Source organism: Acanthochromis polyacanthus, chromosome 17, assembly GCF_021347895.1.
Source record: "Acanthochromis polyacanthus isolate Apoly-LR-REF ecotype Palm Island chromosome 17, KAUST_Apoly_ChrSc, whole genome shotgun sequence".
In the NCBI taxonomy this organism is placed as follows: domain Eukaryota; kingdom Metazoa; phylum Chordata; class Actinopteri; family Pomacentridae; genus Acanthochromis; species Acanthochromis polyacanthus.
This window is the reverse complement of record NC_067129.1, coordinates 32,604,451-32,632,363: the sequence shown is the minus strand read 5'-3', so window position 1 is coordinate 32,632,363 and position 27,913 is coordinate 32,604,451. Positions and strand designations below refer to the sequence as shown.

The following is a 27,913-nucleotide window of genomic DNA, read 5'->3' as shown; positions in this document are numbered from 1 at the left end:
AGAAGGAGAACGAAGCCTTAATGGTTGGTTCCTACAGTCGCGGTGTTTCCGACGGTCCGTGAAGGCAGCAGCTGAGGAGGAAGGATCCCTGGCAACGCTGTCACAAAGCTAAGCGTTGTTCCTCTCAGTCTCTGAATGCATCAGCTTTGTCAACATGCTCCATAATGTACATCTGGGCCGTTTAACGTCTCATCTTCACCTCGCTGCTTCTTCAAAGGCGTGTTAACGGACGTGCGATGGCATTTTTCAGCGAGCCCAGCTAGCTTAGCTAGCAGACTTTGTCTCCGTCGTAGCCACAGTCGAGCTAACCAGAACGAGTTGTTGTTAGCTCCAAACTAGCTCTCGGCGAACATGGCGATTGTGTCTGGCTCCTGTGCCAGGGTGAACGGCTCCAGGAACGGGCCCTCCGTGGCGGCTACGCCGTCGGGCTCCGTCGGACAGTCTCAGCCCATGATAGCGGTGTGGGAATGGCAGGACGACCTGGGCTACTGGAGGCCTTACAGCGGCCAAGTGAGCGCCTACATCGAGCGGTGTCTGTCACCGCGGGGCCAGAGAGGAGGGGCACCCGGCTCAACGAGCATCTGCCTCGGACAATCAGACCCCAGCCTGTCGCCCTACCTCATTGACATACCGAGCTTGAAACAGTTCCGACAGGACACAGGTGAACATATTCAGCACTATGTGGCGTTTAAAACACAACTTCTACCTTAATTTGTGGTATTCTTTTAAACCGTTTGCCTCCAATCCAGTGGATATCTGAGGCCCTAACGATAGCTGTTAGCATGCAGGGACGCTGTTGTTTTGATGAGTGTTTCCTGAGATGTAAGCTCAGATTAGCTTCACAAAGTTACTGGACTTTGGCATCATCACAAAATGAGTCATCTTGGTTAACTGGTTTACATAACCTTGATTTAACTCCTCACATAGTTTGAGATTAGCATGTTGTTGGGCTTAGAGCTCAGCTGATGGATGTTAAGTAGTTTGAATGAAGGACAAAACAGCTCATCCACATCATGTGAAGATGCTTTTAAACAACAACAGCAGCAGTAGATAAATAATTAAACCTGGCAGCCTTTAAAGATCACTTTGCATGAAGACATGAGTTATGATGTTTACACTGCAGCGTATTTGCTTTTTATTAGATATTTTAACCTGTCATTTTTCACCAAAACACTACGTTAGATTATTCATGTGTGAAAACCTGCTTGGCATTGAAAAGAATCCTGATTCTGACATATACACATACTGTTAATAGTGAGAACTGTTATGGCCCTACTTTGGGGTTTTGGCTGCAGGAAATGTGTATTGTTTATGTCTAAGATATGCATACTCTATTTTTGATTAGTTTTGTTTGGTTTCAGGAAAGACACGGTCAGTGCGTAGGTCCCTGTTCGCCCAGTCCTCAGGGCTTGGCAGTGGAGTTTACTGGGAATGGGCCAACGACGAAGGAGGATGGACTCCATACGAGACTCGAACCTCCATCCTTTTGGAGCACAGCTATCAGGCCCGCCAAGGCACGGCAGACTTGGGCCCACACGGATACAATTACATCGTAGATCTCACATCTCTGGCCCAGGTGAACAAATCGACGGGCTTCAGGCGCCAGGTGCGGCGGCAGTGCAACCTCCCCTACCCGCTGGCCTCCGCTGGCCCCCCAGCCATCCCTTCCGGCCCCGCCTGCTCCTGCCAGCAGTGTTTGAGCCACAGCAGCACAGGGCCCATGCCCAGCCGTTCACGACATTCCTTTTCGTCGGGGAGTCTGAACAGGCCGAGCCTCCAGGGGACGGGGAGGGCGGCGGTGGCTCACCCGACTTCTGTGTACTCGCCGTACCCGAGGAGACCCCTCTCTGTCGGGGGGATGTCCTGGGGCAGCCCCTGGCCTCCGCCTGCCTCTGGTAGTCAGCTCTCTGCACCACTTCTGACCAGCTCTGCCAGTGCCAACGGGTTAAGGTTGGTATCTGACATCTCTGTTGTTGTTTTGGCTTCTATTTGACACAGATAGGCGTAAAGCAGCAGCAGTAAGGTGTTTCACTGACTCAGCTCCCTCCTTCCTCTTTGTCTTTCCTGTCCATCTCCACGCTGACCCATCCAGTAAAACTGGAATGGCAAAAGTGAATGTGTAGCTCCGGTACATGGGCGGCATGTTTGCTTTGGCTCGGTTCCCATGACTCCTGTCTGTGTCATCTCTGTCCTCCCTTCTCTTTTTTTTTTTTTTTGTTCCTAATGGCCACAGAAAGCTGCTTTCAAAGACAAATCACTTACTTAAGTGGTATAATGAATGAGCAGTTCACTTGCAGTTTCTCTGGGCTCTAATTTTCTTCCACACTGAGTTTTGTGTAGTCTTTTCTCAGCCACAGGAAATTAATATTAGTACAGTAAAACCCTGCCTATTGGTCTGTGTGATGAACTCGCACTTAATGATTGTTCTTTGAGGTGTTACTTTAATAAAGAGGTGTAATGTAGTCTTGCAGCCTAATAGGCCTCTGGCTATTTAGAATTTGCATCTTTATTTACTAGAACCAAGTGGCATTTCAGTGGATTAGATTTAAAAGTTACTTCAGAAAGCTTCTACTTCCTATTATGAATAGATGCTTGCTCTCGTGTTTTGTCCTTTCTTGCACTATTCATGCCTTTCTAAGTACGTTGCATGGCTTTATTATAGTCGTCACAGCCTTAGTTTCTAGTGCTTTAAGGCGTGTGACCCACGGCTTCCCTTTAGCTGGTGTTATAGGGGGCCTCACACTATCAGCGACACATTTCCTTCTGTTGTGTTAGCTTGTCATCTCTGAGGTTAAAACATCCACACAGTGACTTTTGTGTTTTTCAGACCATGTTTTTTGCAGATATCACTTTATGTCTCGTTTGTGTTCTTGAGTTTTAAAGCGTAGAAGCCAGTTACTGCAATAATAAACTGAAACAGACTCGAAGCTGAGCAACACCGAGTTGATTGGCTGAGTTACACAAATCTGCACTCGCTGTTTATTTGCTGGCTCCCGCCTCTAAACTGTAAGAATCTGCTGCTACTCAGTTGTGCATTATTTTAAATTAAATATACATGAGTTTTGGACTCGGGCGAAACAAGTGCTTTGAGCTTCAGGGGAGCTTGCGAAGGCCATTTTCACCATTTCTACCATTTTATAGACTTAACTGCTACCAGAGAAGGTAACTGATCTGCAACAATTAAAGCTGTGGGAGACAGAATCTGGAAAATCCAAAAAACACAACTGAAAATACAGACGTTAGCCACAGGTGCAATGATAAGCCTTTGGTTATGTTTAGCAGAAGGCTAAACTATTAGCAACATACAGCAGAGACACTTTTCACCAGCTTCTGTGCTAAATCTACAAGCATAACTCAACCAAACACTACAAGACATTAAGATATTACAGGAAAAAAGCAGCCTACCTGTTCAGGAAGATAGAAATGACTGGTTCCAGCACCAATTCTATTACTGGTGGTGAAATGGGAGAAAATACACAAGCACTACAACATTTTTTTTACTTTAGTTTTTCAGTACCAACTATCAGTGACAGTTTGTTGGGCAATAAGTGTCACCTGAATGACTCAGATGGGAGCAAAATGATCCAGGTTGTGTGAGAAGGTAAATATCGCAAGTGATGAACTTCAGTTGCTACCTGCGCTCTGATTTGTTGAAGAAGTAATATGACAGTAAATAGGCTAGTTTCTTTATGTGCCAAGAGTTAAAGAGGAGGATTGAAACTAATTTAATGCCAGTATCGTACCATAGCTAGCTTAGCATAAAGACTAGAAACAGGTGAGTATTTCTGGCCTGGCTCTGCCTAACAGAATCTGATCATTTGCATCCAAAGCTCACTGATATATACAAAAAAAGTATTAGAATAGAATATTCTTTATTGTCATTATACAATACAATGTATAACGAGATTACAGAGCTTATCCTTTTCAGTGCCAGGAAATCTTCGAGAGAGTGCAAAAAGAGTCTATTTACATATATACAATTTAGGGCTGGGCGATATGGCCAAAAAAATAAAAACTCAGTTTTTTGTTTTTTTTAGTCATCTTGGACGATTACGATTTTAATCGATTTTTGTTGTTTCTTTGCGGTCTGCTTGCTATGGCTAGTGCTAGCCATGCCGCCCTCCCATAGCTGCTTTTCCCATTCTTTAGGATGCCTCTGCTGGAGGTGATGAAAGAGGTTAGTTGTGCTGCTACTCTTCGTTTTCACAGTACTTTTGCAAACCTTGCACATGACTGTAGTTTGCTCTGTGTCAGTCTTGTCAAAGCTGAACCACTTCCATATAATCGATGTAACATGAGGCCCTTTTCTCGCGACCAACTCTTCGTTTGCTGTTCTGTCCGCCATGATGGGGGTGTGAGTGTTTTGGTGGAAGGAGATGAGAGACGGAAGCAAACGCCAGTGCACAAATCGTGAAAGGCAGAAGAAGAATCTGTATTGTTATATAATTTAAGCTTGCCTCGATTTTATGATTTGGCAAATTTTCAAATCGTCAGGTTTTAAAAAGGCAAATTAATCGAATTAATTCAATTTATCGCCCAGCCCTAACAGTGAAAGAGGTAGTGGTGTATATTGCTCACTTTGCTGATTCTGGCTCCAGTTTTTAATGCGTTTGAGTCCATCTTCCTTTTTTTGGGTTGCTGTGGAATGTAGGTAGTTGTCACATGTGCTGGGATAGCAAATTTTCCTGCAGGATCTTCTGTCAATATGTCAGGACATGATGCACCTAAATGTGCATTTCTAGAACGACACCGTCTCTCTGAAAGAGCCTGTGATTGGCCACAGGCTGCATTTTTGGCCACAAACCAAGCCAAGAAGGTACAGGAGTGTAGTTTCCTCTTATACCACTCCAATCACAATATGCTGACAGGTTAATTTGGAGTTTTTGCTCAATAATGCCCTAAAAATGACCTCCTACTCTTACTTTAAAGTTGCAGCCTGGATCTGGTTCATACTTCAAGAATGACAGCTCCTCATTTCTTGTCCTCGAAGGCTGGTTTGGGATATCTGCATCAATATGTCGACCGCCAAGTCACGCTCCTTGGTTGCACCGCACACATGCAGTCAATGCTGAGTTACTGCCACCCAGTTTTAAACCCGCAGGCAGCTTTTAGGTTTCTTGTCTTGATCTGGTGTCACATCTGATGTCACATTATTTCTGAACTCTTTGTTTTGTTCTTCTGTGTGCTTCGTTGTTTTTGTTTATCCTGACTGGACGTCTCTTGTCTGTGCTTTCTGCCCTCCAGTGTTCCTTCCATCTCTGTGCAGCTGAACGGATCCACCAGCGTGAGCTCCGCCCTGGCAGGTAAACGGGTCACTAAGCATCCATCCTTAGTGTAACCTCTGCTCTGCCCGGCGCTTTCGATTCGGTAGCGGCCTTTATTCGGCGGGTGGCGTTTCAGATGCACACTTCTGTGCGTTTGTCTTGTGAGTGTCAGTCTGTTTAGGAACAACATGTCAGAAAGAGGCGAACACTCCCCAAATATTAAGCAAACGCCGGCTTCTTTCACCGCGTGGTGGGAGGAAAAAAGGAAAAAAAAAATCTGATATCATCCCGTTTGTCACAGCAGCATACACGAAAACAACCTCCACACAGGCTTGTTTTTACTGTGAGCCTACACTGGTTTTCACCGTTCAGAACAAAGCGTTTGTCTCCGTGGACGCAAAAGCATTGATTAACTTCAGCTCTCAGTCTTGATCCTGTAAGACAGCGGTTGTCCCACAGCTCCACCCAGCACTGATTTTTGATTGATGTGTCAGAGATGAACAACACAAGAGGTGGGAGTGCTGTTACTCACCAAACAGAACGTCTCTGGAAGTGGAATGCACTCATTCAGGCAGCATTTCTGATATGTAATTTGAAAGCTTATTTAAAAAAAAGCAAAACAAGGCAGCGGGTTCTTTTCATCTCTCGCGATCATGACTTTGGATAGCTGAATGTGTTGCATGTGAGTTAATTATCTGTTAAATGTTTGATTGGCATTTACAAACATCTCAGGATTGGATTGTATGAGGTTCATTTTCATAATGGCTTTTTTAAATTTAATTTAACATCCAGAATCCTAACAAGTATAGAATTTGGCATTTTCCTTGTGGCACAGTTGTCTGCCAGAAATATAATTCCTTCTTATAGCTTTGCCCTAAGCTCACACACGTGTATTTTAAACAACTCAAGGGTTCCTGCTCTGTGGTTCCTCCTCAAAGAAATTTAAATTCTTCCCAGTAAAGACAGAACCTTGTGCTGAATGTTGGAAAGCAAATTTTCGTAATGCATCGCATTCTGCATACTCATTCTGCTCAGCTCACTAGAGTCAACATAACGCAAGATCATTTTTGTCATTTCATCATTTTTAAATGTAAATCAGATCTGACAGAACCCTTATTCGAGACGCTTTACAGCGGCAGTACGTGGTAATAAGACGCAGCTATGAGCCAACAGTTTCTTCCCCCAGGCGAAGGAGTTGAAGTATCTAAGGTCTTGTTCAGAAGTCGCAGTGAGACGAACGCTAGGTCAGTGCAGTGTCGGCAGTAATTCGGGGTGTTGAGCCACACCGTCGAGGTGACGAAATTGAGGCAAAGCTCTTGATTTAACAGATCTACATTCCGACTCTCACCTGGAGCCGTGAGCTCTGGATAGCGACCAACAGAATCCGATAGAAGCTGGGCTCAGCCTTGGACGTCCCCATGGAGCTCAGAGCCCTCCTTTGCAGCAGGAGGAGGCAAGCTGACATTACTGGGTCATCTGATTGGGATCCCTTCCTTGGGAAGTTTTCCGGGTTACTGGGAGGAGACCCCAAGGTAAAACCCAGAGCGCTCTGGAGGGATTACAGATCTCATCTTGCCAGGGAACGCCTTGGGATCCCTCAGGAGGAGCTGGAAGACGCCGCTGGCGAGACGGACGTCTAGAATTCTTTGCTTAGGCTGCTGCCACCAGGACCCAACTCTGGAAAAGAGAGAACACGAACGACGCCTTAATCACAGTTTTATCCGATACATCTACATGAGTGTAAAAATGTAATTGTATATCGAGGGATTTTAATTATCTAGCGGTGTGATATTAGCTCAAGATGATGGGAAAAGATTTGTGCTGCCAGATCAAGATAATAATCATCTGAGGTCGCTACAACGAGACCCTCATTACAGTCACAGATATACTTCTTAAGGATCACAGATGTATAATTATTAAGCATTTTATGTACAAAAAGATACATTTTAATGATAGTTGCATATTTAATGCTGAGATTTTTCCTGCTCTGGTGAAAGCTGAGTGCACTGTAACCCCAGCAGGTTGTAATTGTCATAGAATAGCAAAACTGAAAGCCAGTGCTTCTTTTTTGTTTCCCCTCCCTCTGCTGCACACCTCTAAAATTCTAAGTCGGGTTCTGGGCTGTGATAAGCTGACTGAATCAATACAATCAACTCCAGAGGAAGCCAGCGGACCAGAACCTCATTAGAGAAAAGCGCTGAACCGAGACCCGAGTGAATCGTTTAAAATGGAAGGTCACTCGTGCGGGCGTTTTCTCCGAATGTACAGTTTTAATGCTCATTAGTCGGTAATGAACATTAATGGTAATCAGTGCGATGCTGTAGACACTTGATTGTTTTGTCAGGCACATAGAATAAATACTGCTGGAGGTTGGCTTCACACGTTGGAAACCACAAATCTTCTGTGTCAGTCTGAGACGGCTCAAACCAAGTAACTGAGGTGTAGGTTTTTACGTGAACGAATTTCAGGCAGCTAGTGTGAGAACATCGACTGGTTTCAGCTCAACTTTTCACTAGAATATAATCAACGTGATTCCCCATTTACACAACAGTGGTTTTAGGATGAAGCACAAAGGTTTTGTTGCGTTGCATTTCGGCCTCCTGTTTACGCAGAAACGGTATTTTAGACAACATAGGACGGAAACTTTTGAATTCCAGAGTGGAATTTTCCTCAAACACAATGGCCGCTGTCGCCTTGTGAACAGCGAGACTTGGTTTTCAGAGAGCGCGCTGACGTCACGCTTCGCTTTATCAGTGCTCGATTTAGACGGTCGCCAGGTCGCCGCGAGTGCCGGGAATCATGGCAGGTTGATGACATCATACAAAGTGGCTGCCTCCATGAAGAGAACATGATAGGCGGTTCAGCTTGATGGAGCGCTCGATGTCGATGGTCGCCATTTGCGGCTAAAAACATTGAGCTGAACCGCCTATCATGTTTTCTTCATGGAGGCAACCACTTTGTATGACGTCATCAACCTGCCATGATTCGCGGCGACCTGGCGACCGTCTAAATCGAGCGCTGTTTATGGATTAGTGTTAATTCTAGTTGCCATGCACTAACCGGATGACAACAGGAACAATGGCGGACTACCATGCTTTTATTGCTCAATCTACTGAGTTTATTGAATTTCCTTCAGCAAAATGTGCATTTGTTATGACAGATAATCGGCCCACCTCTACATCAGTGGCTTCTTCTGGTCTGTGGTGGAATATGTAGTGGTCACTTGGGGTATGCCTTTACAAAGTTGCATCACCGACTACTGACCTGGCATGCATACTACAGCATTTTGAGTGCTTCCAGCGTTCCAATGTGTAAAAAGATTTTTTTTTTCCCCAGTCTGTTACCATGTAAACCCAACAAGGAAAAGGAAACACTTTTGCATTTTTGGGTGTACCGTTGTCGTGTAAATGGGGCTTAAGTGTGCAGAAGTTGTGTCCACAAGCTGCTGTGAAATAAGGTGTAGCTTTGGGTGTCATTGGATTTTCAGGCAGCTATTGTGAGAACATCGTCTGGTTTTGGCTCAACTCTTTACTAAAATATAATCATCTTGAGGCCCCGTTTACACAACAGTTTTAGGATGAGATGCAAAGGTTTTGTTGTGTTTGGGCCTCCCGTTTACACAGAAAATGTGTTTTAGATGACCTAAGACGGAAACTTTTGAATTCCAGAGTCCAATTTTTCTCAAACGCGATGGCTGCTGTTGTTGGGTGAACAAGTAGACAGAGTTTGCTGAGACAAAGCGGACGTTACGCTCCGCTTTTTGCATTGCACTTAATTTTAGTTGCCATGCGCGAACCGAACGACAACAGGAAGACTACCATGTTGGGCTTGTGCTGCTCAGTCTACTGAATTTGTTGAGTCTTCTTCAATGCTTTCAGGTGCAGCGTTGTCATGTAAATGGGGCCTAAGTATGTAAAAGTTGTGTTTACGAGTTGCTATGAAAACAAGATGTAGCTTTTACTATTTACTAACTTTAACCGCTATGAGAATAACAGACAAAATACGGCTTAGTAAGACTCCCAACTGCACTGAATCGGGCAACAATGTCTTTTATTTGTTGTTGCTTCAAAGAAAATCATTATTACTCGCTCAAGGTAATAACTCTCACTGCAAACTTTTAGTTTACATTGCCAAGCTGTTCACAGGGATCGCTGCTGTCTGCCGTGTAAATCATTCCCCACAGTTTGCTGCCCGACTGGTGAGACTTTAAGCTTCTGGGCAACCGTCGGCGCTCAGTGAATCTTTTCCAGACTCCAAGACAACTTGTAGTTTGCACTTAGCTCATGAGATTTACGCGAGAATAGTCCCACTTGAAAAATCTGCTTTAATCATGGATCAGAAATAAGAGCCAGAAGGACTCTGATTCACAGACACAAATAAAACAGGGAACTTTGTTAACCCCTTTCTGGTTGTTTCTGTTGCTACTGTCACATTTTTAATCACTGTGGGCTCATTTTTTATTGCAATATAAAGTCCTGCACCTCCATGGAAACGGAACAACCATAAATAGAAGTAGAGAGGACTCAAAATTGTAGAATATGAAGTATGACAGTTATAAGGCCATATATCCTATTACAAAGAAAGAACAAAATTGAATGCTTTGAATATATAAAAACCCCTCATTTTTCAAGCAGCGTCAGGTGTTATTAATGCTTTGAGATAATTGTGACTGTACACACTACAAATATTCACTTGGATTTTTAACTTTATCTCTATCCGCTCTTTGTAAACAGCCTGCATTAAAACACACATAAAAAACCCTTAATTTTAGTTTAGTGACTGTTGGTCAGCTTAGACATTTATGGCTTCTTGGTCTTGCAGAGAAGTGTAGAATTTTTAGTGCAGAATCAAACTTTGAACTTTTTGGTCATTTAAACAGATGTTTAGTTCAAGGGTTGTTGGAAAGCTTAATTTTTTTTACACTATCAGGCTCAAATTGTGCATTTCTGGCTTTTTTTAATGCTAACATGTCTTTCTAACCTGCTGAGAGATTTTACTTTATGTATAGCAGATATTCACTACTTCCATTTTTAACTTGTTTCCATCCTTGTCTTTTATCCGCTCTGTGTAAACACAGCCTGCAGTTCAACCCAGTTCACGTAAAAAACCCTGAATTTTAGGCTCATGGCTGTTGGTCACAGTTCAGTTGTTTATGGCTTCATGGTCCCGCCAAGAAGCGAGGAATTTTTCATGTTTTATAGAATCAAAAAACTTATTTTTTGATAATTAAAAAAAACCCAATGAGACATATAGATAAAATATCAGAATTTTAAGCTCAGGTTTAGTTAATTTTTCCAAAGAAAAGGTAAATGACTGATGATTAGTTCAAAACTTATTGGAAAGTTTTAGATTTTTACACTTTCTGGCTCTATAAATGGTGTAATTTTGGCTTTTTTTGTGTTTAAAGCCAACATGCCTTTAAAACCTGCTAGTGGATGCTGCTTTTTGTATTGTTCATATTCACTACTTGCATTTTACACTCATTTCCCTATTTCTCTTTAATCTGCTCTGGGTAGACACAGCGTACAGTTCAACCAGCTCATTAAAAACATGAATTTTAGTCTTGTGTCTGTTGATTGCAGCTCAGTCATTTATGACTTCAAGTGTAGAATTTTCTGTGTTTTACTGAATCAAACTGTTAACTTTTTAACTTTGTGGTGATTAACAAGAAATGCAGATAAAATATCAGAATTTTAAGCTTAAGTTCAGTTAGTTTTAATATTTCCGGAGGAACAGGAAGTTGGTTGCAGCTCAGTCATTTATTTCTTCATGGTCTCACCAAGAAGCGTTTGAAATGGTTTACTTTTTGCTGATTTAAAAAAAAAAGTTGATAAAATATCAGAATGTTAAGCCCAGGTTTAGTTTATTTTTCCAAAGGAATAAGCAAATGGCAGATGATTAGTTCAAGGGTTAAACTTGATACCTGGTTTAATTTGGGTGATTTTGAACACAGATGGATAACCCACCTCCACAGAAGCGTTGTGGTTGTAATCTGAACGTCGTCTTCTGTGTCTGACTCCAATGTTTTGTGTCTGAGGGTCGCAGTGGGAGCTTCAGCTGCTGCTACATTTCTCATACCTTTGATTTGTTCCTTTCTACTCCTACATATCTCCACTTGCTCTCACCTGCCTCCCCCCATCCCGCCTCAAACCAACCCCACCCTACCTCCCCTAACCCCACCCCACCTCCAGGCATGGCCTCCATTTTGATGTCAGCAGTGGGACTCGGCGTGCACTTCACCTCCGCCCCCCTCCCTCAGCAGCAGCAGCAGCAGCCACTACAACAACAGCAGCAACAACAACAGCATCAGCATCAACCTGCTCCTTTCTCGCTTCCTCCTCCTCTCCTCCCCCCAGCCAGCAGACCCAGCAAGCCCCACAGCAGCAGCAGCAGCAGCAGCAGCAGTTCAGTTAGGAGAGCAAAGAGGCAGCACAGGAGAGGTAGCTACCACCAGCCCTGAATCCACCTCTCCATCACTGTCTTCTGGTGCACTTTCCATCACCACAGGCTTGAGGACCATTGTTCATCAGCATCAGCTCACTGTCATTCGTTTTCATTCGTGTTTCATCGGGCTGTGCCCACACTAATCCACGTTTGCATCGTGTGCAAGCCAGTAAATGTGCTCTTCCCTCACTTTTTAAAAAAAATCTGGCATTCTTAGTGGGGGGTTTTTCTGCTTCCAAAGATGCAAGAAGCATTTTCACAGGAGACGGTGCTCAAAAAATTAGATATTTTTTAACCAAACTTCCAACTTTGACAGGATTTTTTTTCACATCTAACCACATTTCTGTACAGATGGGGCACAAAGGAAAGGAAAAACCTGCATGAAAGAGAGGAGAAGCAGGAAATGCAGGTTCAGGGTGATGGCAGGAGTGGCCTTCAGTCACTAGATTCCTACAATTTAATTTAGCTTTTATCCAAAGCGACGTACACCTGAGAGTAAATACAACACAAGCAGGTTTCTAGAATAACATGTTTGATTTGACGACTCTTTTCTCAGCACTCAAGGACACCGTACAAACACAAACACTACCGAGAAAAGTCTGGGGTCACCCAGACAGTTTCATGTTTTCCATGAAAACTCACACTTTTATTCATGTGCTAACATAACCGCACAATGGTTTTTTTAATCATCAGTGAGCCTTTCAACAGCATTAGCTAACACAATGTAGCATTAGAACACAGGAGTGATGGTTGCTGGAAATGTTCCTCTGTACCCCTACGGAGATATTCCATTAAAAATCAGCTGTTTCCAGCTAGAATAGTCATTTACCACATTAACAATGTCTACACTGGATTTCTGATTAATTTAGTGTTATCTTCATTGGAAAAAACGCTTTTCTTTCAAAGGCAGTGGTAGGTAGTGTTCATTTGAGAGCAGATACAGGACTTTAATTTTTTTCCTACTTTATCTCACCTGTAATCAGAGTACATTTGATACTGCAGATTGTAAACCAGTGAAACAGTTATTTCAGAATTTTATTATTAATATTGGCTGAGATATCATTCTACAGTTCTACAGTTTAATTTAGCAGATGCTTTTATCCCAAGCGATGTACACCACTGTTCAAAAGTTTGGGCTCACTTAGAAATGTCCTTATTTTTGAAAGAAAAACATCCAGTCTAGACCTTGTTAATGTGGTAAATGACTATTCTAGCTGGAAACGACTGATTTTTCTCCATAGGGGTACAGAGGAACATTTCCAGCAACCATCACTCCTGTGCTCTAATGCTACATTGTGTTAGCTAATGGTGTTGAAAGGCTCATTGATGATTAGAAAACCCTTGTGCAGTTATGTTAGCATGTAAAGTGTGAATTTCCATCGAAAACATGAACTTGTCTGGGCGACCCCAAACTTTTGACCGGTTTTGTACATCTGAGAGTAGATACAAAACAAATAAGGATCTAGTTGGGAGAAACCAACCTGGATAAGTGCAATAAAACGAGAGCGATTCCTCCAAAAGGAGACAAAATGAAATGAGAGAACGTCTTCCCAAGAGGCGCTGAATTTAGGGTGAAACCAGGCCTCACTGAGACGCCGTATGATGAGTTTTAATTTCTTTTTGCACCGTCTGTGTATTCAGTCACGTTTGAATTTTGGTGTAGAAGCCATCATTGATCTGTAGCACCACCAGGAGCTACAGCTGCAACAGTTAGTCTCAAATGTGCCCAAAACGTGGTTTCAGCTTCAAAGCGAGACATTTGAGGGACGCCACCTCAGGCTCCAGAGAACATTTAACAGTTTTCTTTTATTTTACAGACAAAATAATTAATCTTGAAAGTAAAGCAGATTAACTAATAATGAAAACCACCATTAGCTGTAGTATAATATCAGTCCGGTTCGGTGTGTATTAAATGGACTTTGCTCGTGGATTCATTAATGCAAAAAATAAACCAAAAAGAAAAGCTGTGTGTTTTGGCACGGCTCGGCTAATTCGAATTGTCTTCCGCGCTTTGTTGCTCATCCGTGTAATGAACTTCATTTCGTCGCTGCTCTTTTTGTTTCTGCCTGATTTTTATTTATTTATTTTTTTTTCCCTTTCTCCTCCTCATCTCTGCATTTTCACGGCAACACAGATTATGTTTCTTCCTCTCTTGTCGTCTGCCACTTTCCCAACTCACTTGAAATCAACAGGGGAAAGCGTCATATCAGATGTAAAAAGCGCCGCAAGTGCTTTCTGGATCAGTGATTACATGTTTTGTTTTTTTGTCTCATTTCTCAGCTGGGAAGAATTAGCCGACCTTGTAATTTATCAGAATGTGGAATTAAATGGAGCTGTCTCGTGCAGTAACCCCAGAATGACAATAGAAGCCGAGCGTGCACTTAGCTCCCACGGTTTTGTTTCCTAAACAGACCTGACACTCGACACGTGTGCGTACGTGAGAAGGGAACGATGGCAAAATGCATTCGGTGTCTGCGTCCATCCCTCACGTTGTCTGGTTCGTCCTGCCATCTCGCATTCACTCTGTGTTTCATGTATTTGTGCGTACTTATTTGAATATTTAGCAGAAATGAGAGTGGCTTCTGTTCAATGTCTGACTGAAATGCTACAGTTAGGTTGTGAAATACTAATTATTTTGAAGAAAATCATCTCGCATCATGTCACCTAAGTCTGTCTTTTTGTGTAGCTTCTGTTGTTTGTCAGCTCGTTCATTACTTTGTGTTTTCTCCTTTGCCTTTCCCTCCTTCAGCCTCGGCTCAGAGACCAGAGGAGGTGATTCAACGCTACATGGAGGTGGTGGCCGGCGTCCCAGATGAGGTAGATGTGATGTTTATTTCCAGATATCACAGACGTAAAATTAAAGTGTGGTCTTTTACATCGTCAGGTTTTTTTTTTTACACAACAAATAAGGGCTGCAGATTGTTTTAGTCATCGAGTATTCTATCGATTATTCTGGCGATTAATCGAGTAGTGGGATTCTGCGTGAGGCATTGCAGCATCGAAAGAGGAAGTGAGCGCTGTGCAACAGAAATAACCGTCCTGGTGGAACACAGGCAGACATCTGTGGTGTATTGTACGTATATAGTATAGTACAGGGGTATAGTACATGTGTAGTATCGTACAGGTGTATTATACATATATAGTATAGTACAGGAGTATTGTACAGGTGTCGTAAAGTACAGGTGTGCTTTACATACATACGTGTGTATATATATATACATATATATAAAATATAGTACAGGGTTATTAAACTAAAACTAAGGCCATGGGAACCCCACATGTATTTAGTTGGTGATGCAGAAATCGAAAACGAGTCAAAGGATTATTCAACGCTCCTGTTTGTGTGACAAGTTTGAAGCAGAAAGTCTGAGTTAACAAAGAAAGTTTAAAACCACCTTCATACCTGTTATCTCTGACTGAGGGTTTAGTTTTTGTCGACTCGCACAAAGAAAGTCTGACTGTTGAACTGCCTTCGAAGTTCAGTCCTCTGATCTGCTGAATGATGTAAACTCTTGAAAAGCTGCACCTGGTTAAAATCAAAGCATCTCGTCAAATTTAATTTATACAGGTCCAGGTCCATACAAGATGAAGTCTGGGTCAGTTAGTGACCTGGGATGTAGCATGTCGTGGATTAAATGAAGCCTCCATTCAGAGGATTTTGCGTCGAGGAATTTTAGTAATCAAATTAGTCGAACAACTCGAGGAATCGTTTCAGCCCTACAACAAATAAATGAGTTTCTTTCTGCACTAAGCACGGCGTTCCCTGTGTCCCCTCAGGATTGTATTATCTGCATGGATCAGCTGTCCAATCCATCCGGCTACGAGACTCCGTCCACGGAGGAGGGAGGCCAGAACATCCTGCCAGACACTGTGGGAAAATTCATCAAATGTGGACACACCCTGCATATGCTCTGCATGCTGGCCATGTACAACAACGGAACGAAGGTACAGAGCCGTGGACAAACCGTTACTGTCAAAGTCACACTGTGGTGTAAAGCCGTAGATCTGAACAGGCTGTCTGTGAATTAGTCCGACAGAAGGTTAATGATGTTCAGTGGGATGGAGTCGTTGTCTGAAAGGAGTAGCTGGACATTTTAGGAAACATACGTGTTCTTTATCCTAAAACAGTATGCCATGAGACAGCTGGTAGACACAAAGGCTGGAGCTAACACTTACTTTCATTCTCTAGTTATTTTATATATATATATATATATATATATATATATATATATATATATTTTAAAAACATACAGTTTCCTAGAGCTCAAGTTTAATCATTGAATGTTTTTTCACCAACACTTCACTTTATTATAATGTAAGATAGAGTAAATCAGCAGAATTCTGCTTTTCTGTTTCTAAAAATCATCAGATATTTAGCATTTTTGCACAAAAACTGACCTTGGCAACTAAAAATTAGTTGCTGATTAATTTTTTCCGGATTAAGTGAGTCATTGTTGCACTCCTGAACGTCTGACTCATAATTTTACTCATGATTTAATTTTATTAGTCACTTTGAGGAGTTGGTAGGTTCCCTGTGCTTCTAATGTTTATGCTAAGCTAACAAGTTGCTTTTTTGTTCTTTTCATTATAGATTGATCTCTAGTTATTTTGTTGCTTGGTTCATAAAATATAAATTAAAAAGCAGTCTCCTAGAGCTACGGTTTATGCCATTGAACATTTTTATAACCAACAGTTCACTTTACTATAATATAGGATAGAGTGAATCCGCAAAATCTAACATTTCTGCAAATATAAAGTGTCAAATGTTGAGCAACATTAGCGATTGTAGCAGTAAACATAGTTGATGATTAATTAGTTTTTTAAACTCATGACTTTTCTTTCGGACTCATAATTTTAGACATGATTTAATTTTATTAGTCACTTTGAGGAGTTGGTAGGTTCCCTGTGCTTCTAATGTTTATGCTAAGCTAACAAGTTGCTTTTTTGTTCTTTTCATTATAGATTGATCTCTAGTTATTTTGTTGCTTGGTTCATAAAATATAAATTAAAAAGCAGTCTCCTAGAGCTACGGTTTATGCCATTGAACATTTTTATAACCAACAGTTCACTTTACTATAATATAGGATAGAGTGAATCCGCAAAATCTAACATTTCTGCAAATATAAAGTGTCAAATGTTGAGCAACATTAGCGATTGTAGCAGTAAACATAGTTGATGATTAATTAGTTTTTTAAACTCATGACTTTTCTTTCGGACTCATAATTTTAGACATGATTTAATTTTATTAGTCACTTTGAGGTGTTGGCAGGTTCCTTGTGCTTCTAATATTTATGCTAAGCTAACAAGTGGCTGGATGTAGCTTCATAATTATCACACTGACATGAAAGTGGAATTGATGTTCTCACTTAGCTGTCACCAAAGTGAACACATGGTTTCCCCAAATGTTGGACTGTGCCTCCAAGAAACATTGATACCGTTTATAATTAATTATTGCTACAATCTCAGCTTTCAAGTTCAACCCAAATGCCAGATAACTGCTTCAAGCCAGACATACAAACATCCCTGAAAGCTGCTCAGACAAATCGGTGTTTTGGTGACAGAAGCAACGACGAAACAAAAGTCGATCGATGAACATTTGATCAGCGCTGACCCGGTTTGTATCGATCGGTTGGGTTTACAAGGGCCTCTGCTCGTGTTTCCCCCTCAGGACGGCAGCCTGCAGTGCCCCTCGTGTAAGACAATCTATGGAGAGAAGACTGGGACGCAGCCCAAAGGCAAGATGGAAATTTACAGCATCGCCCAGTCGCTGCCGGGACACCCAGACTGTGGCACCATCCAGATCATCTACAGCATCCCACCAGGCATACAGGTATGTCCACGTTCTCATTAAAAACAAACGCTGTTAGGAGCATTTATAAAATTACCCCCTAACCGGGCCGTGGTCACTACCTTTATTACGTTGTTTTGGTGTCTCTGACCGAAGATGAACTGCATCCAGCTGATCTGAAGTTGCAAGAACCAAAATGTGATTTGTATCGAGCTGTTAGTCTACTGTTAACCATCTACAAAAGCTGTTATTAGATTATGTTATTTACTCCAACCGATGTCTAAGTATTAAACTTTATCACCTCCCATTAATCAGTCAGTTTGTGTGCTGCTCCACCAGGGTCCAGAGCATCCCAACCCCGGCCAGCCCTACACCTGCAGAGGCTTCCCTCGATTCTGTTTCCTACCAGACAACGACAAAGGCAGGAAGGTAAAAACGTGTAAAACAGCAATGCACATCAGCTCTGTCCCATGAAACCAGCACTACAGACACTTAGAGAGGCACTCTAGAGCAGAACAGAAAAACAAAAATGCAACACAAAGTGATTTACAGATAATAGAAATTTTAAAAAAAAATGCAATGAAACTGTACAAAACAACCCCACTGTTACAGTCAATCTAAAATACAGTGATTGAGGAACTGAGGAAACGCTGTCCTTTTTAACATATGCAATGAGGAAACGGCAGATGAAATAAAGTGGAATATAACAGACAAAATAAGTAATATGCATAAAATAAGTGAAATAAAATATCTGTTATTAAAATTGAGATAGGAAGTAAATGAATACATTTATATATATATATATTTTTTTTTTTGCATTTGCAAGCTTTTTTGAGAGTTAAAATCTCACGCGGTCACATTGTGTGTGTACATGATGATCATTAAACTGTTGTGTACGTTTCCAGTACTGTGTTAACCATAGCGATTAAAAAAGTATTTTTATACGTTAAGTGTACTGTAGGGCTGGACCCGAATATCCGAATATTCGTTCGCTACAGCGGTATCCGGATATTAACTTTGGTAACTGAATATTCACCCCTACACATATGTCTATGTCAGTGGTGTAGTGGTCCCTGGAGAAGTGGGTATACTCTTAATTTTCACCTTTTTTTAATTAGTACAGAAAAACGCCCTGTTTTAGAAACAGTGACATAGAAGACTATTCAATTTATTCAGTCATTTCTACTTGCCCACTATTATAAAATTATCATGACTTGATTAGGAGCAGTTTGTAGTTATTACTGGTCACACAAGCAAACTGGATTAATGTAACATGTATTCATCATGAGGCAAACATGGTGTTTCAGTTACTTTTGAACATTTATTTAAATTAAATACTTCAAATATAAAGTTGACAGTGCATCCTTGTTCATATTTCATCATGAATAAAACCTCAATATTGTTTTAGGTCGAATCTTAAACTACCTGTCCCCATTCTTGTGTTTTTACTTACTTTAAAATCAACTACCAGCCTAGAGGTTTTCCCACATTATCCCAATGTAGCTAGCTTCAGACTTGCGTTAGAATAACGTTAGCCTTTCAAAACGTTAGTCAGACTCGGCCCGACACTCAGTTTAACCCGTTGCGCTTCAGTGTCCCGTCCGCGGTACACTTTGAGATCTGCATAAGCAATTTGCTAAATGTCTGAAACTGCAAACGCGATTATACAAACACTACACGCCGATGGAAAGCTTAGATTCTCATGAATCCGCCGGTATAAACCACTTTCAGATGTGATTACCACAGCGGTAATATAAACACATTTGTCCGACAAACAACGAATATCCATCCATCCGTTCTCTATACACGGCTTCAACGCACACAGCGCGACTCATATTTCCGGGTTCATTATTACACACAGATGAAAATATTCCACAAAAAACGGCCATAATCCAACCTTGGACATCCAGACGACACAAGCCAGTAAACTATTTTGTCCAAAACATGTCTTGAAGATGGTATATGATCCACGAATAGGTCGTTTTCGAGGAAATGCACCTCGCGATGCGCGTCCAATATTCCCTGTATTTCTCGTCATATTTTTATTTACAAATAGAATATTAGCGATTTTTTTTTTTTTTTTTTTTGTACTGAAAATGGCTGGAATTGACTGCAGCTTTAACCACTGACGACAAAATATCCTCTCCTTGAAATGTGCAGTCATGTTGCCAGTAGTTTAAAACAATGATTAATTTGGAAACCACCTTAAAACTTACCTGAGAATTATATCGTCCATGAAAGTAGGTTCGCTCGATACGTGCCACTCACTTGAAAGGTGTTTATTCTGACTTTCTCGCATTTCCGCGCATCTTTCAAGCAGACCTGTCAATCAACTGGAGTGCCACAGAGGTGTTAGCAAAATTTTCCTCTGTATGACCCGCCCTACTCTGCCTCTGATTGGCTCATCCCTAAAGTTAACCAATCGAATCAGTGAAGGCAGCATGTACCAGCCAATTACAGGCAAAGGAGGCTTGTTCATGGCTTCATCAACCTTAAGGAAAAGAGGGCTACCTGGCACACAGATATTACTGAATGATGCGCACCAGGGAGCATTAGAAGTGGGTATACGCAATGCTAACTGAAAAATAAGTGGGTATACGCCGTATACCGCCGTATACCCTGGACTACACCACTGGTCTATGTGACCACCCCCTCCTCCCCCCAGACGAAAATATTCGGAGCTCGTCTCTTCCCTGCGCCTTCGGCCCACTTCGGCTCATCCCGTTGTGTTCGGCTCATCTCGGCTCATCCATTCGTGTTTGTAAACACCACCCGAATGGCCGGGTTGCTGCCGACTCTGACGTCACGCTTCACTTTGTTGCATAAACAAAAGACAAGATGCTGAAGACCTCCGCTGTTTGGGAATTCTTCAGTTTAACTGAAGACAAAACGAAGGCAAAATTTGGACCCGGGAGACCAGACGAACGGATCTGAATATTCGGGCCGTCTCCGCCACAAGCCCCGCCCCCCGTTGGACATTATGGGGCGGAACGAATATTCGGATATTTGTCTTTAATAGAGCCCGAATACCCGGAGACCACAAAACCACTATTCGGGCCAGCCCTATGTACTGCAGTAGTTATGTCTAAAATGCGGTCTTTTTGTGAAACGTGGAGCGCACCTATATGTGCCGTTTTTTTGCTCATAGAAGATAAGATAAACTTTGATCCCACAGTGGGGAGAGTTCACGGTTCCAGCAGCTCAAAAGACAGGAGTATAGGAGTAGTAAAAGAATATGTAACTTTTACCTTTGTGTACTTTTTCTTCTTCTATTTCTAATTTTATTTGGTCCTATTTCAACCTCTACATGGCTGGCTGCTGTCCACCTGCTGCACATGCCTTTAAATTGCCACCAGGGTACAAATAAATTGTACTTATTGAATTGAATTCCTAGTTGTGTACCAGGAATTCATCCTTCAGAGTTCCTTTGTACCATCCTGAGGCGTTTGATGGAGAACATTTGATGCAATCAACCTAAACTGGGTCAGGTGCCAGCGTTTACATGCTAACAACACGTTGAAAACATACAACTCCCCACTTGGACTGCTCATCAGATTTCTATTCCTTTTTTTCTTCCTCAAAATGAAATTCAAGTTGCTGCCATTTCTACTTTGAAGGGGATGTTTTTGCTTTTTATAGGTAAATAGTTTTGATTGCACCACTTCTCTACCTGTGTCCACTTGCATTGTACCAAACTGTTCACCTACAACTCATTCAGGAACAAATATTCAGAATTTAATCACCATGTGGTGTTTAACCCTCTCACAAGTGAACACGATCAATTAACACCAACACATTAGGTACAAACAGGACAACACTGCTCCGTCAGGGTTGTAATGTGTGATTGTAATGAATATTTTGTGTTCATTACGAAGTTGTGTTGTTGCCACAGTGAATTGACGGCTCATCCCCAGCTCGCCGCTAACACTTCAGTGTCTATAAATAATCTCCAATGTAATTCGCTAATGGAAAATTGGATTGAGTTATTTGTCGTAGTTTTATCCGCGCTGTGCCTCGGACTCGCTTCCATCATCAGGAGTCCCTGGTGGGATGCCGCCTGTACTGCACGGATTTGAGATAATGAAAATATCCCCAAATTGGACACACAGCCTGTCCTGCAGTGCAGCAAACAGCAGGAGCTTCACACCAGTTAAAATCAAGTAATGTTTGGGGAACACTGTACGCTTCCATCAGCGAGACAACATGTGTGTTGTGATGAAAGGTGGTTGCATAATCCTGTTTTTAGTCTCCTGTTTCCAGTAGCAGATGACGGGACAGAGCATATAAAGCTTTTGTGGGATATGTGCCACCATTCATTCATCAGGCTGGCTGGATAAACCAACACACAGCAGTGAGAAACCGTTATTTTCACCTGATTTTCTCAGTGTATTGCTCAATTCATAGCAGCTTCAGTAGAAACCAACTGGACTCCTCTAGTAGATTCTTGAAGACGTTTTGATCTCGTGAAACATCTTCAAGAACCTACCATAAGAGTCCAGTTGATTTCTGCTGAAGCTCTTATGACTACCATGACCTGGACGACTGAGAATCTACTCCAATATACCTACTAGAGAGCTTCTAAGAGCTTAAGTAGAAAACAACTGGACTCCTCTGGTAGGTTCTTGAAGATGTTTTACCTCGTGACACGTCTTCAAGAACCTATCAGATAGCTTCAAAGAGCTTCAGTAGAAATCAACCAGACCACTCTGGTAGGTTCTTAAAGATGTTTTACCTCATGAAACCTCTTCAGGAACCTGCCAGAAGAGTCCATTTGATTTCTATTGAAACTCTTTTGAGTACCATGACCTGGATGACTAAGAATCTACTCAGATATACACTGCTCAAAAAAATTAAAGGAACACTTTGAAACTACGTCATATTTCAATACGGGGGAAAAAACAAACTGGATATTAGCATTGATATGGACTGGAGAATGTGTTAGGAATGAAAAGTGCCACATTGTTTGATGGAAATGAAAATGATCAACCCCCCAGGAGGGCTAAATTCAAGACACCCCAAAATCAAAGTGAAAAACTGATGTGGCAGGCTGGTCCATCTTTCTGAAATTCCTTGGCAGCAACTCAAAATGGTATTCAGTAGTTTGTATGGCCTCCATGTGCTTGTATGCATGACTGACGATGCCGGGACAAGCTCTGAATGAGACGACAGATGGTGTCCTGGGGTATCTCCTCCCAGAACTGGACCAGGGCATCGCTGAGCTCCTGGACAGTCTGAGGAGCAACCTGATGGTGTCGGATGGAACAAAACATAATGTTCCAAAGGTGTTCTATTGGCTTCAGGTCAGGTGAGCATGGGGGCCAGCTGATGGCATCAGTTCCTTCATCCTCCAGGAACTGCATGAATTCTCTTACCACGTAAGACTGGCCATTGTCGTGCAACAGAAGGAATCTAGGACCACTGCACCAATGTACAGTCTGACAATGGGTCCAAGGATTTCATCCTGATACCTGTTGGCAGTCAGAATGCCATTGTCCAGCCTGTAGAGGTCTGTGCGTCCCTCCATGGATATGCCTCCCCACACCATCACTGACCCACCACCAAACCGGTCATACTGAACAATGTTACAGGCAGCAGAACGTTCTCCACGGCTTCTCCAGACCCTTTCATGTCTGTCACATGCGCTCAGGGTGAACCTGCTCTCATCTGTGAAAAGCACAGGGCACCAGTGGTGGACTTGCAAATTCCTGTGTTCTATGGCAAATGCCAGCCGAGCTCCACGGTGCCAGTCAGCGAGCACAGCGGGCACGAGAGGACGCTGGGCCCTCAGACCACTCTCATTACATCTCTTTCTGATTGTTTGATCAGAGACATTCACACCAGTGGTCTGCTGGAGCTCATTTTGTAGAGCTATTGCAGGGCTCATCCTGGTCCTCCTTGCACAAAGGCGCAGGTACCTGTCCTGCTGATCGGTTGAGGACCTTCGACAGCCCTGTCAAGCTCTCCCAGACTAACTGCCTGTCTGCTGGAATCTCCTCCATGCTGTTGAGAATGTGCTGGGAGACACAGCAAACCTTCTGGCAATGGCACGCATTGATGTGCCATCCTGGAGGAGTTGGACTGTCTGTGGAACCTCTGTAGGGTCCAGGTATCGCCTCATGCCACCAGAAGTGACTCTGACCCTAGCCAAATGCAAAACTAGTGAAAAACAGTCAGAAAACATTAGGAAGGAAAAAAATGTCAGTGGCCTTCACCTGTAAACTCATTCCTGTTTTGGGGGTTGTCTCATTGTTACTCCTCTAGTGCATCTGTTGTTAATTTTATGAACACCAAAGCAGCTGAAACTGACTAAAAAGCCCCTCAGTTACTTACTTGACCAGATCAGTTTCACGTTTCACTGATTTGATGCAATACTTAGATTAAAAAGTGTTCCTTTAATTTTTTTGAGCAGTGTGCTTCAAGAACCTATGAGAGAGCTTTTAAGAGCTTCAGTAGAAATCAACTGGACTCCTCTGGTAGGTTCTTGGAAGATGTTTTACCTTGTTTAAAGGTCTTCAAGAACGTCCCAGAGACCTTCTAAGAGCCTTGGTAGGAATCAACTGGACTCCTCTGGTAGGTTCTTGAATATGTTTACCTCATGAAATGTCTCCAAGAACCTACCAGAAGAGTCCAGTTGATTTTCTATTGAAGCTCTTATGACTACCATGACCTGAATGATTGAGAATCTACTCAGATATACTTCAAGAACCTACTAGAGAGCTTCTAAGAGCTTCAGTAGAAATCAGCTGAACTCCTCTAGTAGGTTCCATTGAAGCTCTTATTACTACCATGTTCTAGCATACTGAGACATACTGCTCGATTGGTGTAATTGTCAAAAATATTCACTACAAGTCCATTTCAATATCTTCAGATCATCTAACTTAAGCTGTAAAACCTAAAGAATGTTGCAGTTATGAGCATGTACCAGAAAGACAAACGCTTTAAGAAACACAGAACTGGTAAAATTTAAGAAAGAATTCACTCGCTGGCAACAAACAATGTGTTCAGATGGAGAGGTCAGGTCATAGCTTAAGAAGAAAATTTGATTTAACCAACACTATCACTCTGAAGAGTGTGTGTATTTCAATTTGTGGGGTGACTTAAGTGTTGAACTTTAGCAAAGTATAATTATAATTCTGCTCAGAAAATAGAAAAAGATGGTGTTTAAGAGATACAAGAATGAAGAAGGTGCTTGATTACCGTTATCAGTCCATTTACACGTATAATTCTACTTTCTCCTTTCCAGACATATAATGTCTAGGGAGATGGATCTTTTTTTTTCTTTACAAAGTTTAGTAAGGATTTTCTGTGTGTTAAGGATTATTTTTGCTTTATTTCCTTATTTGTTGCATGTTAGAAATGATAATATTTTAATTTAACGATGTGTCATGACAGGAATACAGCAAACCGTTATTCCATTATCTAATAGCCTGCTGATTATCTTCTCAGTAAGTTATTTTTTGGTCTATAAAATGTTATAAAATTGTGGAAAATACCCATTATAAATCTCAAAAACCCTTATTTGCTTGCTTTTCCTAACCAGCTCTATAAAACAATGAGAGATATTCAGTTATTTGTCCTGTAAGTGAAAGAGTAGTAGCAATGTAAACTGTAGAACTGAAGCCAACTAAAGAAAATGTTGGTCAACTGAAATCTGACTTTCTCTGCTACCAGTCAATGGAGACCAATTAGCCTCATGTTTTTAGATGATTTTAAGTTGTGAAGCCACACTGATGGCTTCTTTCATGTGGCGTCAGTTACTTTTGAAAACGTTAGACCTGGCAGTCTCCATTGGGTTGGGCAAGTTTGGAGTTGAAAAAAATGCAAAAATGCCAAAAATAATAGATTGATCCTCAAAAGTGATTGGTTTAGTGCTTCTCAGCTTATAAAAGTAACACTGTTGATTGTCCAGCCCATCACAGATTGGCAAGATGGGAACATATCAACCAACTTGTCTACTTGGAGACTGCAGGCTTAGTGAGGAACGAGAGTTTATTCCATTTTAACCAGAAAAGCTTGCACCTTGATTCTTGTCTCTTGTAGACATGCACATGGACACATGTTAAAATACTTTCTAGTCTGTTAGAAGTCTGTTGCCACATGCACTGAAATGTTAAGTTACACGTCCTTTCTGAAATCAGTTCAGTGATGAGTATTTCTAAAAGCATTTGAGGCGAGAAATAAGCTGCTGAATCTGTCCTCATTTTAGTTCAACGACGGCTAGTTTAGACGTTTTATAAAAGTTTTGCGAGACGTCAGACCTGGGCTCCCCGCAACAAATTTGCATAAAGTACAAGTCAAGTCTACTTTATGTCAACACGCCGCAACACAACCAGCATGTGACACAGTGTGTTACACATAAACAATGAATGAGATGCAAGAATTTGGCAGGTCCTGTGGACACGTACCATTGGCTTTAAATGATAAATCTGTGGTCAAAATGATGATTTACGTTTCATCCTAAACTCGATGCACACAGCTCACATCTACCCCTTGTCTCCCGTTTTGAAGGTCCTGGAGCTGCTGAAGGTGGCGTGGATGCGTCGTCTCATCTTCACCGTGGGAACCTCCAGCACCACCGGAGAGCCCGACACGGTGGTGTGGAACGGCATCCACCACAAAACCGAGATGATGTCCAACCTGTCAGGCCACGGCTACCCCGACCCCAACTATTTGGACAATGTTCTGTCTGAGCTGGCCTCTCAGGGCGTGACAGAGGACTGCCTCAAACCTCCAGGAAGTGGCGGCGGTGGCGGCAGCAGCTAGGCCGCAGCTCCGAGCTTCACACACTTCCACTCACCGCTAACCACCGAGTTAACCCTTCCAAACCCTCCTCTGTGACCAGGTGGACCTCCTGCAACCTCCGTCTGTTAACAGCGTCAGCGTCTACCCAAACCTCATGGAGTGAGCGAAAGGGAAAAGCGAGCTAAATAAAGTTCTGGAATCCTCTCTGGAATGAGGCTGCCTGCTGAGAATGGTTCTTGCTCCACCACATTTCTCCTCACCACATATTCCAGGAGATTGAACTCGGAGAAAAAAGAAAAAAAGGAAAAAAAAACGGGGCTCCACTTAACTCCGAGCCTCTCTCATCAAACCTCTATAAACTGGAGATTGTTTTTGTGTTTTTTTTTTTCTCCCCATCGAGCCTCATCTGTATCCTCTTGTTCAGCTTCCACAACGATGGGAGCTAACGCTGGGGATAAAAATCTCATGAAGCACTTTAGCTCTGACAGTGCATTTAGCTGAGAAGACGTATGATTTCCTGGTAAAAGGGCAGTTAACTTGTTTTCAAATTGGGAACTCGTGCAGTCCAAGTGTTTCTGCTGAAAACTGTTGCGTTTAGCACAATGACACACTGAAACTTCAAGTAGCAAAGTCAGTATATATTAGCCTATTTGATGAGAAGAGGCAATACTTTACTGTTGTAAATAAAAAAATATGAATGAAACAAAAGTATGTTTAAAAAACAAAAAAAAACACAAGTTGTGTCCACAAATGCCATAAATAAAGTTGTGATTTTAATTTTTTAACAACATTTAGCACCACTTCTAATTTGACCATGGTATATTTAATTCCTGAACACAATTTGAGAAGCAGACGTTTGATGCACTCACATGGTGATTTGTCATGTTTCGCAGTATCTTCTGCCGCCATCGTTTTTGTCACTTAATATGTTAGCGTTGACATGTATGTGGGAAGGCACAAGGTTACAGCGTATATAGCCACAGTTCTTTTTGTCTCGAACAGATGGGAAAGCACCGACGAGATGAAGGAGGGGGAAGAAATAAAGAAGAAGCTCCAGTTGGGAAAAATTTACAGTGTGACAATCAAGGTCATGGAAGTCGTCTTGATTAAACAAGACACGTGGCGGCGCGGCGAGCGTATTAATGTTCCCGCGGGCTGCAACCTCCTGTATTCACATGCATTATTCTGCTCACAGTACTGCAGTACAAGTTGCTCAACTGAGTCTTGACATGTATACTACACTGAGGAAAAAAATGAAATCTGCAATAAAGAAATAATGCAAATGAGTGCCGGGTCTTTTTCTGAATGTTGAAGATGCTCATCTACCCAGAGGATGATCTTACTGCTCCACGTTTGTTCTTCTGTAGCTTGGGAGACAAAATTGTGATTTTTATTTTAGATTTTGTCTGATATGATCCTCATGTTTTTCTCCTGAAATTCACGAGATATACTCTAAGGTGAGAAAGGAGGGGAACAATTAGCAAAAAGAATCAAACTTGAGATTTAAACTAGATAATTCCCAGCTTCAACTGTTCAAAAGTTTGGAGTCTCCCAGACAAATTCATGTTCTCCATGAAAACCCGCACTTTTATTCATGCTAACATAACTGCACAAGGGTTTCTAATCACCAATGAGCCTTTCAACACCATTAGCTAACACAATGTACACACGTGGA

At 42.0% G+C, this 27,913-nt stretch overlaps 1 protein-coding gene across 2 annotated transcripts; it reads left to right on the top strand.

The window, feature by feature from the left end:
* On the top strand, positions 1-27,524 carry dtx2 (deltex 2, E3 ubiquitin ligase). 2 transcript variants are annotated; one of them, XM_022220029.2, is made up of 9 exons: positions 1-661; positions 1,362-1,950; positions 5,245-5,303; positions 11,456-11,704; positions 14,458-14,525; positions 15,486-15,653; positions 17,377-17,538; positions 17,836-17,925; positions 26,005-27,524. In XM_022220029.2, the coding sequence occupies exons 1-9, from the start codon at positions 352-354 to the stop codon at positions 26,257-26,259; spliced, it is 1,950 nt and encodes a 649-aa protein (XP_022075721.2). In that variant the 5' UTR covers positions 1-351; the 3' UTR covers positions 26,260-27,524. The 2 variants fall into 2 exon arrangements, with proteins under 2 accessions (XP_022075721.2, XP_022075722.2); XM_022220030.2 differs by lacking the exon at positions 11,456-11,704 and having other exon boundaries at positions 2-661.
* The last annotated feature ends 389 nt before the right edge of the window (positions 27,525-27,913 follow it).